Source organism: Phalacrocorax carbo, chromosome 4 (genome assembly GCF_963921805.1).
Source record: "Phalacrocorax carbo chromosome 4, bPhaCar2.1, whole genome shotgun sequence".
NCBI classification, from domain to species: domain Eukaryota; kingdom Metazoa; phylum Chordata; class Aves; order Suliformes; family Phalacrocoracidae; genus Phalacrocorax; species Phalacrocorax carbo.
This window is the reverse complement of record NC_087516.1, coordinates 48,425,205-48,438,444: the sequence shown is the minus strand read 5'-3', so window position 1 is coordinate 48,438,444 and position 13,240 is coordinate 48,425,205. Positions and strand designations below refer to the sequence as shown.

At 40.2% G+C, this 13,240-nt stretch overlaps 1 protein-coding gene across 1 annotated transcript; it reads right to left on the bottom strand.

Annotated features, from left to right (window-relative positions):
* Nucleotides 1–4,262: 4,262 nt before the first annotated feature.
* FGG (fibrinogen gamma chain) lies at nt 4,263–9,736 on the bottom strand. The gene is made up of 10 exons (XM_009501699.2): nt 9,585–9,736; nt 9,449–9,493; nt 8,814–8,997; nt 8,613–8,706; nt 7,490–7,620; nt 6,698–6,831; nt 6,415–6,599; nt 5,378–5,655; nt 4,862–5,034; nt 4,263–4,490 (listed from the first exon to the last, which is right to left on the bottom strand). Exons 1-10 carry the CDS (start codon nt 9,657–9,659, stop codon nt 4,476–4,478), a joined length of 1,314 nt encoding a protein of 437 aa, XP_009499994.2. The 5' UTR covers nt 9,660–9,736; the 3' UTR covers nt 4,263–4,475.
* Between the last annotated feature and the right edge of the window lie 3,504 nt (nt 9,737–13,240).

The following is a 13,240-nucleotide window of genomic DNA, read 5'->3' as shown; positions in this document are numbered from 1 at the left end:
CGGGCTTCATCCAAAATATACTGGGGTCCATGGAGAGTTTCCCACTCAAACTAACAAGCTCTGATTTAGCCTCCATGATAGATACAAAACTCTTCTTACAGTTCACAACCTTGGGACCTCTGTGCTCAGGAGCACAAGGATTGCAGGTACAACCTTCATGTGCTCTCCTTGTGCATAAATTCATGGAGTCTGCTTTACCACAGGATCACATGTGATGTTTCTTCCTCCGAACCCCTTCCTCCTCACATCGAGCATGGGTGGTGCTCAGCAGGCAAGCAACTGCCCAGAGCTATATGCTCTTTTCATTGTATGATGATGCTCTGCAGACTGTTTAAAACTTCAAGGATTTTCCTATGGTGCTTATCACTCAGCTACCCCAGTGCTTTACAAACATTCATTCCCTGGGCACAGCTTTCCCCTTTTCACAGCTGCAGAAGCTAGGTGAGAAGTTTAAGTCAAAAAGTAGTTATTAATTTTGAGGATCCATTTTGTTAGTCTTCAGAGCACACCATATGTGCAGATCCCACTGACAGCAGCTGTAGCTCTGTTCCTGCACTGGGGCCCACGAGGAACATCCAGCGGCCAGCTCTGAAACACCTGAGTGTCTTGCCTCTGGTCCCACAGGAACTGGGTGATGAGGGCAGGAATAGCACCTAATTCTGCATGATATCAGCTGTTAGTAGGAGATAACTGTGCCTCACCTGGTCTTACTTACTAAAGCATCCTCCATAATTCAGATGTGAAGTGTCACCTTAGTTCTGGCTTTCCCAATTTGTAAGTGCTTGATTCCGTGATCTTCAGTAACCTCTGAACGTTACTTTTGTAATTTAATAGGCCTTAAAAGAGTAGTCAGATCACATCAAGCAGGAGAATTTCTGCCTTTTCAGCCACGCAAGCAGAGGACGTGACAATTTGCTAGGTGGTGTCCCAGGTACCAGCTACCAGTGTAACACTGGACACAGCAGTAGCATGTGCCAGGTCTCCTCTGACCCTGATGGACAGCACAGCTCTCTGGTGACCGTAAAACACAGAAAACTTAAGCTCTGGTCCAAGTAAAACTCGGCCACCAAGGCTAGAGGGACTGGAAAAAGCCAACAACCGTTCATAAACATTAGGTAAGCTAAGATGGGTTTCCTGCTTCATCCAAAGGGGATTGCTGGGTGAAGCTGGGGTGAAGGAGAAGCTCCTCAGGCTTTCCAGTTGATGGCTGAATCTGGGCCTGACCTTCAGCCTGTACCTTTGCTTTCATGTTGCAATCACCCAGTCACTTCTCCCTGTGTTTCTTTGAAAGGCTAAAGGTCAAGAGCTAGGTAAACTTTGGATTTAACTTTAATTCATGATCAAAGGACAGAAGTGCAGTTTACTATTTCAGCTGCTCTGCTTTTGGCAGGTTGCCACAGCAATAATCAGGGACTCTGGGATTTAATCCTGGTTTGTGTGCCCTAGATGGGAGCCAGCTCTTGTTTGCACAGCACTGCCCCTGCCTCCTGTCCTACAACCAGTCCCCACCACCAGTTTCCAAGTGGTGCCTTCTCCTCCTCTTACCTGCTCATTCCTGTCCCTCCTCTGGATACCTTGTCTTAGACTCCATTCTCCTTCAGCCCCGGGTCTCTACTGCACTTTCTCTTCATACGCTCCTCAGGCTACTTAACTCTTTTGAATTTGTTAGTAGCATCTGGTCCCACATTTTCCCATGCAATGTCCCAGGGACTGAGGGACTCAGCAAGCCCTCCGGTCTGTCCACCTTACTTGCCTCATTCTACCCCTATCCCTTTGCCATCCACTTTTTCTTCTGCCTTTCTTTTTGTTTGCTTTTGGTTTTGCTTTGGAGCGACCATGCGAAAAAGAAAGTATTTCTGTTCCCAGTTCCTCTGTTCTGTGCTACAGTAGTCTTTGGAAGAGTGACTGCAAGCACAAGGTATGAAAGAAAGGCAAACTCACTGTAGCCATCAAATCCTATAATGAACATTTATAAACTTGAGAACTTGCAATACAGGATATGGTATGAGGGTTGTGTATGATAAAGACTGATGTAGAAAAGAGAAATGTGACCTCTCAGTATACAACAAAAGGGCATTGAGTCAAATTGTAATATATTTACTTGCAAAAAATAATGCTGAGACTATTATTCTCTAAGAGAAGAAATAGGAGAGCTTTTCAGGCCCCTTTCTGACAGAGAGTTGGAAACAGCAGAAAGAATCTCCAAAGAGCATGAATCTTGTCAGTCTTCTTTCAAGGCCCAGAGAATATCACTGTGGCTGGGATCCTGCAGAGGCGCTGATGAGCTCTGCTACAGAACTTCTGTGAAAGATCAGGCTTCTTGGATTCTATAGCTCTCTCTGACCCTCCAGACTGCTCAAGCAGACAGTCCTCTCCAAAAAAAAGTTCAGAATTATTTGTGAGAACTTAGGACACCAATCAACAGATCAACTGGAAGAATACGCCAGTCTTGGTTCTGGTGAGCAACCAACAAAAAGCCACCTCACACCAGTGAAATGTGTGTAGTTACCACAGATTATCATCAAACAAACAATTGCAGCCGAAAACTAAGCTGTGAGAGGCAAATCACTGTTCAGACCTAGAGGAGTATGGATACAGATGTCAAGGTGACAGAGAGGGAAGGAATATTTTTTAATTCCATGTTGCAAATATATAAATAATAAGAACCTTAAAGTCATGTCATAGGTGGGATAATCTGAAAACAGAAAGCAGAAGGGACTTGGGGACTTGGCCAACACTACTCAAGTGGCTGTGTGCAGAACCAGGATCAGACTGGGCTTATCAACCCTCAGCTCGCATCCTTCCCAAAGGCATCTCTAATGATACTGCTTCAGCTATGAGGAACGATGTGAGAGGCCTAACTGCACAAAAATGTTCAGGAAAATGGTGAGGAGTTGGAGGTCAAGGCTGGCAGTGAGCCGTGCAGTCTGGCTGGTTGCATGGGTGCAACAGAGCCTTGCAAATATACTGGTTCAGTGGCGTAGAGAGGGTTGCCCCTCATCCCAAGCAGTTGTTAACCCCATGATGACCTATGCTAATGATGGCTTCTTACCTACTCATAAGAAACCTGCCTTCCTCTTACACTTTGGCTTAAGCGTAAAACTGGAACTAAGTCAAAACAACCTCAGCAAAAATGACAGAGAAACAGCAGCTTGTTATGCTACGGAGACTGAGATCCAGAGAAGGAGGCTCAGCAGCAGCCTTACTAGAGACCTGGGCACCAAAACTGGGAAAGTGTTGAGGCAGCATAAATGCCTTTTAAGATCTATCTTATTAGTGCGATGTCTGTCTGCCTTTAAAATAAAGCATGTGAATCTGCTATTCAGAAATACCAGGTGAACTTCTGGCCTCTGAATAGTAGCTAAAAATAAAGACCAAGACACATTTAATATTTCAATTCTTAATATATCACGTTGATAAGTACCTATATACAAAAATATATTTCTATTCTAGCTCTGAGTGTATTTTTTGTTGAGCAATTTATCCACACACCTAATTTGATTTGCTAATGCACCCCTCAAATGCACTCGTCAAATATCCTGGGAACATTCATACAGCATTGCAAACTCTTTGTTGTTCTGGATCTGTGAATTTGCTCATGTGAATCACAGGGAAAATTATTACCATATCTAGAAAAAGAAAATGCAAGTGAAATACATTTCATTTATCCTGCAAATGTTAAACATTTTTTTTTGTCTGACAATGGCAATAAATACATTAGATTAATTTTTAAATATTTATTAATCAAAAAGGGGTATTCAGGAATAACAGTTTTACAGCATAATAGTATGTGCTATATAGCAAATGAAACCTTTATTCTGAGTAATATTTGAGGAACTTGTTAATAGGTATGCTCTGGGGTGAAATATCTGTGATTCTGTGGTTCTGTGATTCTGTGATCTGTTCTTGGTCATTGATAGTACACTTCCTAACAAGTCCTGATTGAAAATGTGTTCATTACTTCATGATAAGCTCAGTTAAGTAGCCCTCAGCAGTAAAGTAGGCCTCTTTCAAGTTGCTATGTACTTTGATCCATGTCACAAATCAATTTCTTCACAAAACAGAATGAAAACTTTTGGAAACAAGCCACATTTTAAGGAGAAATGGCTCCAACACTCGCCTCTAAGCAAACAGCAGAAACTACTGAAGTGCAATTCAAGAATGACTGAATCAAACAAGTTTGATCATGGTGACCTTCCAACCATCACAAAGTTTACTTTGTTTTGTTTGGCCAACAGAAGAGCACAGATAACAAGTACAGATGTCTTGTAATAATCAAAAATTTATTGAGAATTTGTACAGAAAAAAATAACCATGTACAGAGGTGAGCACTGCTCAGGCAAGAGGCTTGGGCATTTTACAGTCAATGGTGCTTCATAGTGAAAACTGAACTGTGTAATGTTAGGTAAGTTCAAAGTCTAAGAGATAAAAGATTTGTTTTCCCTGTTCAGGTCAGTCTTTGTGAAATTGTCCCTTTATGAGTCTCCAACCTACAACAGAAGAAAAAAGAACATTTTAATGTTGTTCTAAAGAAAGAAGTACATGAGGCTATGACGACATGTTGATAGTGTTCATACATAGTTAGACTAGTTGGAAATTAAAAATGTAGAATTTAAAACACATGAAGGCAAGGAATTATTTCTGAACACGAGACTATCCATTTATCTCTCCATTAAAAGAGACCGTAACGTGGAAGGTATACTAAATTTGAAGTCCAAATATTTCTGTGACAAAATGGTACACAAAGCCAACTTCTCTAAGATGCAGTCAGCTTAACACTTCCACTGTCCATGCTCAGCATTTGTAATTATAACTATGTTCTGTTGTAATTTTAAATATCTCCTCGGCCCTGTGGTTGAACCTGTTTGGCGCTGCCTAGGTTGTGCTGCTGTCCTTCTCCTGATGACAGTCTGTTGAATGGGATGATTTTCATTGCAGTTTTCTTCATGGAGTACCACCGGTCACGCCAGGTTGCCCAGATAATGCCATTGTCAAATCCAGCTGGACCAGCATCTTTCGATGTATACTCACCACCTGAAAAATATCAGTTGGAGCAAAACAGTTAGTTGCTTTCTAAAGCAGTAAATATGTTCATTCATTTTTCTGGTACTAACACCTCCGTTGCATTCCTGGGCATCCTAACAGGCCCCACTCATTGCCCTTCCCCTGTTAGTTTGCTTCTCTCAGGCTAATTCTCCCACTTAGGGCTGGAGAGCAGACATAAATCCTACTGCTGGTGTTTTCAGTCATTGGAAGGAATGGGCTACGCCAGCTTCGGAAAAACCAGATGGCAAAACATACTCAATGAAAGTGACCCATTTTAATTTGTCACTGAAACATGGTGTCCTGGGTTATAAGTATTTAGAAGATACTTTACCTATATAATATTTGCCATTGAGGTGGCCGGCATGACATCTATTCATCCACCATCCAGATCCATCTTGCTCAGCACAGTTGCCAGCATACTTATCATTGTCATTATCATAGGTACTGAACTGCATGCCATTATGATAGGTCAAGGATTTGTCACTTGGGTCGTCTCCAAAATCAAAGCCATCAAAGGCATCCCCAGCTTCACCACCAAGAAAGTAGGCATAAGTGAGTCGATACTTGTCTTCTTCACTTCCCACTTTGAATACAGCATAGTCAGCAGTACTGTTAACAAAGGATAACAGTGAATATGAGCATGCTGCATTCCCAGTACATACACAACTGAAAAATATATATGTCAGCACTGCAGCAAAGGCGTATATGGCATCCTAGCCATTTGAAAGGAATTGATTTTGCATGATCCTCAGTTCAATGGCACACATCCAACCAAATTTTGTTCTCCAGCATCAGACATGTTTTCTGACCACTCATCTTCAGTGATGTATGAAAGATGCACAATATATAAATATATCTCCCAGGTTCATAATGCGTAGGCTTGCTTAGGCTTGCTTAGGCTTACTTAGGTCATGAGGAAATTCTTGGTGGGAGAAAAGAGCAGATTTCTCAAGAAATAGCAAGGATAGTAAGCCCTCCTGGAGAATGCAACACAATAGAATAGAATAGAATAGAATAGAATAGAATAGAATAGAATAGAATAGAATAGAATAGAATAGAATAGAATAGAATAGAATAGTTCAGTTGGAAGGGTCCTACAACCACCATCTAGTCCATAAGATGCATAAGATGTAAAGAAACTTGAAGAGAAGAGATTCCTTCTGCCAAATAAACTAGAGCTGCCAGCACGTGGCCTTCAGACATGCATGTGTGCCTGGCAGCAAGTTACACACACTGCCAATGCAGTGCCCTGTGCATGTTAGCAGTCTCTAAGGGCTCATAATTTTTTCAGAGATCTGTACAAACTGATGCAGCAGTGGGAGCAGTAGGTTTTAAGCTGTCATTTTCAGAAGCATCATGAGCAAGTACCTTTTTTTGCCACTCCAGTCCTCCAGTTCTATTCGTAAGGTGTATGGCAGAGTGGACTGTGTAGTTATTAAATGAATCTTTTCATTGCCCAGCCAGAACTCAGTGGTGTCATCTGGAGACAGATGTCCAAATCCTTCCCTGTACTGAACCCAATTTTTCTTGAAGTCCTCACTCCCGTCCAGTCTCTGGGGAAAAAAAAACCAAAACCCCAAAAAAACCTCTATCAAAGAGTTATGTAAACAGCACTAAGCTTGCTCAATGTAATACTACATAAGTGGCATACCCTCTGTAATACTGTCCAGCCGTTGCCATACGAGTCAATCTCACAGTAGACTAGGAATGACTGCTTGGCTCTTTGAGGCTTGATAAAGTACAGACCACTTTTTCTGGCACCTTTATTTGCAACGTCTTGACAATCTGAAGTAAAGATATTCAGAGGATCATTATTAATCTAGCTACAGTTCTATGCTTCCATTTATTTGATATTGTAACTTTCTTAATGCAAGAAATAGAATGCATCTAAATGTCATTATTGCAAAGTTAGCTATTTAATCCAGATACTTTAACGTCATTGCCATAAAATCCTACTAATGTTCACAGGACTTGTGTAAGATGAGGAGGAATTTAGCCTCACATACAGCTTAAGCAACTTAAATGTAAAATACAGTTGCTGCATTAATTTCTACTGAAAAAAATGGCATTTTTGGAGCTAATGAAACAATTTTTTTTTTCAGATGACTCAGTAGAAATGTGATAATGAATTACCTTCTGTTTGTCTTATGTTCTAGAAACTCTCCTCATGTCCCTCATGTTTAGCATACATTTTGGGATAATTGTATTTTGGCCAAAAAGGCCAAAGGAGCAAGCAAGACTCCTGACCATTTGAACGCGCTGTTTGCAGAGCATCTACCTAGCACTTACATTGATCCAAGCACTGTTTTCATATCTTGCAATCTTATATACCTTTGCAGAAGTATATGGCATGTAAGATTACAAATAACTCATTGCCACGATGCCAATTGGCGATACTGGTAACTGAATTAACCCTTCACCATACAAGAAGCATTTAGCGCACCTCTTCCAGTCACCTCCTCTATTTCAGCCGTGTCTCTGCATGGCTCCTGACAGTGTGCCTCAAGTTGGGTGATCTTCTGTTTCAGCTGTGTGATCCTGTTGCTGTTCAATATATATGTATCTGTCAACTGCCTGGACAGAGAGACATAAAAATGGCTTGTTTATTCAGCTGTTTCTGAATATGTAATACACATTTCCCTGCACACATGCCTCGCCTATGTAGCATGCCAACCTTATCGACTCTATGATTCTATGCTGCTCCATACAGCCATGTAAAAGGGGATGCCTCTATTAGCACTGATATTTAAAGTTGAGGAAACTAATCAAAATGGGAAAGCATGCACTTCATATTACGCAAAACTTGACTTGACTCGACTCTAATCAGCAAAGCTCAAACCAGTAATTAATGTATGAATATAACTCTATGGAAAATTCTTCTTTGTTCTCCTGAAGTAAATGATAAATTATTCCTGCTTAATTATGGATGCATTTGTAAAACATAAATGCTGCAAATATACTGCTGCAAATGTCAGGCTGTCTAAATCATATTTGATACAATGTTTCAGAAGTGGAAATTTTTCTACATTCAGGTCAAAAAACATATCCTTAAGATTTAGAAAAGTTAATGATGTTTTCAATTTTATTTGCAATGTCAATTTACAAAAGACTACCACCGAGTTTATAGTTATTTATGATTTATGTCAATATAACTGAGCTGATTTTGATGGATATATGCAGCAAAATTAGCCAGAGTGAATGATTGTACAAATATTCCACACACTCTGCATTACAGCACAAACTCATTTTAATAAAATTTCCAAGGATGATGAAAAAAATTTTTGGACTAGCTGGCACAGCAAAAGAATAAAAATATCACCATGCTCCCTCCCATTTTTATCTTGCACTTCTTGCACAATTAATGGCTTATGCACATGAACAGAGAATGCAATATCAGATCCTCGTGATCCTTCTATGTCTTACGAGGCAGCTACTAATGTCAGTGTGCACAACAGTCCACATGGGAACAAAATACCTTTCTGAGGGAGCCTTAGCTGCACTTGATAAAAGAACAGAAAGAAAATTATTTGGGTTGTCAAGTGATATAAAAAGTGTAAGATACCTACTGTATAGTACTTTCGTGAGACAAAATAGTGTTTTCATATCTGATAATTTCTTCAATTATTTTCTTGGACTTTTGAGTAAAATCAGCAACTGAACCTGTAAAACAGACAAAGTTATAAAATTATTGCAGTTAGAAAAATTAAAAAACAAGAAAACTATATAAATTATACTTTTCAGCTGTGCAGTTATTTTTATATTCTTACTTGGTAGTGTCGGCTTCTCTGGAGGATAGAGGCTTTGGATGTGTTGAATCAAATGTTCTGTTGTTCCTGTGAAGTTAGTAATTTGCCGCAAAATTCTCTCCATTTCCTGCAGTTCATTATCCATAGTGAGATGGTATTTATTAAAGAAATCTGCAATGCCACAGGTCGTTGGGCAGTAGCTACCCTAAAGAGGAAAGAATAATAGTTGGCAATGTTTTAGGAGCAAAAAAAGCAGGGCAGAATATTTGGGCAGGGAGACTTTCAGGCACCACTTACACAAACGTTTGTGGATAAAAAAGGGGAGGCATTTGCCGCTCTGTCTGCAGTATTTGAATTTACTGAGGCAGTTTAGTTTCACACTGTGTGTACGTACACACACAGCAAGAAAATGGTGCACGCTGTTACTTGTAGCATCTTCTGATATATGCTTTTGTCAACAGCGCAGCCTCTCCTACATTTTCACCAAGCATATAGCTCTGTTAATAGGTAATGGGTTTAACCACAGTGCATTTAGTAAGTATCAAAAATAACAATGAAGTTCAAATAAAGCTACAAGTGATAATGGTAGTTAATAATCAGCGTAGGAAAGCTTTAATTAGACTCCTAAGATAAAATAAAATTGTTCAGATACTTACAAATCTTTCATCCAATATGCAGCAGTTTTCTCTGGTAGGAATGTACTGAAGAGAAGAAAGAAGACCATTTTCAGTGAATTTTTCCAGACAGTGCTTTCCACGCCAATGTGTTTTCTAACATTGTCTCTCCACTTACCGCCATGCTGGCAGAAAAGAGCAGGGAGAGGAGAGGCCCCAGGGGAGCCCAGCTGCGTAACCTCAGCACCATCATGTCTGTCCCACCGGGCGCTGCCGACTGCTCAGTGTTGAGTTGTGCGGTCAGCAGCCGAAAATGTTCAACCCAGCACAGGGCGGCAGTGGTTTAAGGGAGCAGGCTGAAGCTGGGGGCGGGCACCGGGAGGTGGTGGGAAGAGGTGGGGTAGGGGTTTGAGGTGGATTCCCAGAATTTGCACAGATCTCTTACTCCTCCCATTTTCAGAACCTGCTTCCCACTGATCCACTTGATCTCTGCTCAAGCCAGGAGGTCTCAGGGGAGATGGGAAGGTGAGATAAGGCATGAACACGCTATTTCTAGTAACATGAGTGTTAATCACAGATGGTTTTGGGAGAGGGGCTAGCAGAAGTTTCACTCAAACAGCAGAAGGAAAAGCCACAGTAGCTATCTGAATTATGGGAAACAATTACCAACAGCCTAACAAGAAATACTATTTTGTGGTTATGTATCACTTTCCCACCACAGATCTCAGTGTGTTTTGCAAAGAGAATTGACATCATTCTCCCTCTTCTGCACATGACAAAACTGAGGCAGAGAAAGGTGTGAAGTCACATTAGGCAGTGGCATATCTGGGAAAAAAGCCTGTGGTATTTCTCACAGGTAATGAAAGCATGAACCTTCCCTCTTCTTCAACTCAGGGAGTCCATTTGACCAACATTGATCAACGATTCGTTGCTGAGGACCTGATGTTCTCAGTATCTGCCTTATTTAATACACCTACAATACTGGTGACAGGCTCCCTCTTCTGCTAGGGGTTTGTGCCAGCTAAATTATTTTGTATATGTGCTTCTGGTTACTATCTGTATTAACAGCATTAATAGCTTTCTACTCGTGTTCTGTACCTGATCTTTAGGCTGTGGCTTCTCCAGAGGAAGCCTGCTTTTGTGTCTGTACAACATCCCGTGTGATGGGACAATGTTGAGTGAGGTTTTTGACTTGAATACATGTTTGACCTAATGATGAAAGGAATAGTGGGACTGGGGCTTGCTGCTAGATCTGTTGTTAACTGGGTCAGCTTTGTGATTTCAGGCAAATGACTTCTTCACCTCTGTCCAGTGTGTTTCAGCTTTGCTTAATAGGTCTTTAAAATCCATGGACAAAAGCACCCTATAGAAGCTAGATGTTATATTATTACAATATTAGCTATGATTATGCCCTGGAACATGGGGAGTTCCTGACCTGTATATCCTCTTTTCATCTGGTCACATCTGGTCAGTCAGAAGGTTCCCATCATGGTCGAGGATCCAGCCACATATTGCCAGAATGACATCTGAGCATTTATGATGCTAAAAATCAAATTTATGGGAGACTTATGTGAAGCCAAAGCACTGTTCATGGGTGAGTCAGCTTTCCAGTAACTGTACTGATGACCAGTGAGTTAGCTGCCAGGCTGCCAAAAGTCCTTACCAAAGGATGACCGATGATAGCCATTTGCCTTTCCAAATCTGGCGCTAATTACCTGCAAGAGTCACGTGCTGAACATGCTTCTGTTGTCCTTAGTGATACAAATAGGACATGGCTCCACCTTTTACATGGTTAGTTCTGTTTCCTAAAGAGTGAAAATAAAGTAAATAAAACTGGGTAAAAGTCTACCCGCTCTTGTGTTTTCTTGTTGCTTCATTAGTGCTGTTAACATAGACTCAGGAAACTCCCGGCTAATCTCCTTGCCACTGCTGCTCACACATTGCTTGAGCTTGCTTTGCTGCTTCATTGGCTGCAGGTCATGACACAGGGTCCAGAGGATCCTGGAGGTACAATTTCAGTGGCTATGCCACACCAGGATTCCCTTAGATACAATTATATAGCTTAAGTTGCTGGTATAAACTTTGCAAGATAACTTTGCCAAGCTTTGACCACAGAGGTACACTCAAGAGTGCAGATAGGCACGTAATGCTCATGACACGATAGGTGAACCACATAACAATCCGGGTATCCCTCATCCTTTAACAGAGTAAAGAACATACCCTTCCTTTTTGTCACTAATAGTAGTACATATAGGCTTGAAACTCTTTCAGAAGAATATTTGGTAACAGCATATGGAAAAATTTGTCTTGTGTTCCTAGGCAAGAGTTTCAGGTGTCAGAAAAGATGACAACAGTCAACACTGGCAGTAATAGCTTAGTTCATCTTGAGATAAAATGCCTAACATTTTAGAATTAAAACATGCGAATGGCTGTAATTATATAAGTTCAATGCATAAATAGAGTTTCGTTGTTCTAGATAATTGGCTAGTTGTGTGGGTAGAACAAAAGGATCATTATGCCTACAAATGGGTTAGGAATGGGAAAACTGAGTTTTCAGTGTGGTGCTTCTGTTACATAAAATTATCATTGTATAGATTTACATTCATGAAGGAATCAAAGTTAAACATTGCTTTAATGATTGCCAAATATCTGTACACTGCATTTGTAAGTGTTGCCTAGGTGTATTTCTAGTTGCAACCTCTTGTACTCCTCAGCAGAAGATGTAAATATCTAAACCGCAGGAAATCTTTGTTTGCTTTACTGATTACATGATCGGGATGTAGCCTTGAATATTTAATCCTTCCATATCTTTGCTTCCTTCTATTTTGTTCTACGGTTTCACCTTAGAAATAACTTATTCCTGCTTTTCATTAAGTTGAAAACAACGTGTATTCTTAGTGGAATGGCTATGTAGCATTTTTCTTCCCTTACATACCATTTTGTTATGGTTCGTCCTGGCTGCAAATAGCTGACCCATTTACCAAACAAATGTGCTAGAGATCTAGTTGTACCCTGAGACACAATTTGACTGCGCTGATTTTCTTGCCAGTTTATTCTTTCCAATAAGTCTATTTGCTTATTTGGTAACAAATGAGGAACAATTTGTGTAGCACAGGCAGAAGAAAGAGTTCTCAAATTCAGTTTACTTTTTTCTTGCAATTTATTTTTGAATAATGCTGAATCATTATTTGTTTAAAAGCGCCTTCTTCAACTCAGTTTGGATTAGTATTTTTGTCATACAGCCACTGGGAGACTATCCAACACTTTCTCATTATTCACAGTAAATCTTCCCTCAGAAATACAAATCAGAAGAAACATGCTTGTGTTTTTAAATTAGTTCCTGAACATCAGAGTATTCTTATGGCTGTCTTGGAAAAACAACTGTTTTTTTAAACTTATGACTCATAGCTACAGGCCTTAAGAATCTAACCTGAAAAATCAGTCTATACCATTTCAGAAATGCTACAGCGATCCATTTTAACATTTCCAATGGGGTTTTGTTATTGTTTTAACTGAAAGTGTTCAGTGGACTTGACTAGAACTTGCAGTTTTTTTCAGATACTCCAGAAGTTGCTTTTCTTCTGTAAAAATAAACACAAAAAATAAATGTTGAAAACCCCAAAAATGTAAATATTGAAAAAAATTGCCTACTTTGCTTTGCTATCCTTCATCAATATGCATTACCCTGCTTGTACTACTAGTAAACTATACAGATTAGTGGGAAAAACCCCCTTCACTAGGTCAATCAATGAGTGGGTGACAATTATCATGAGAGAAAACTAAAAAGCTGTCTAGCATTGAAGTTATGCTGCTGGTGTGCATTACAAACCGAAG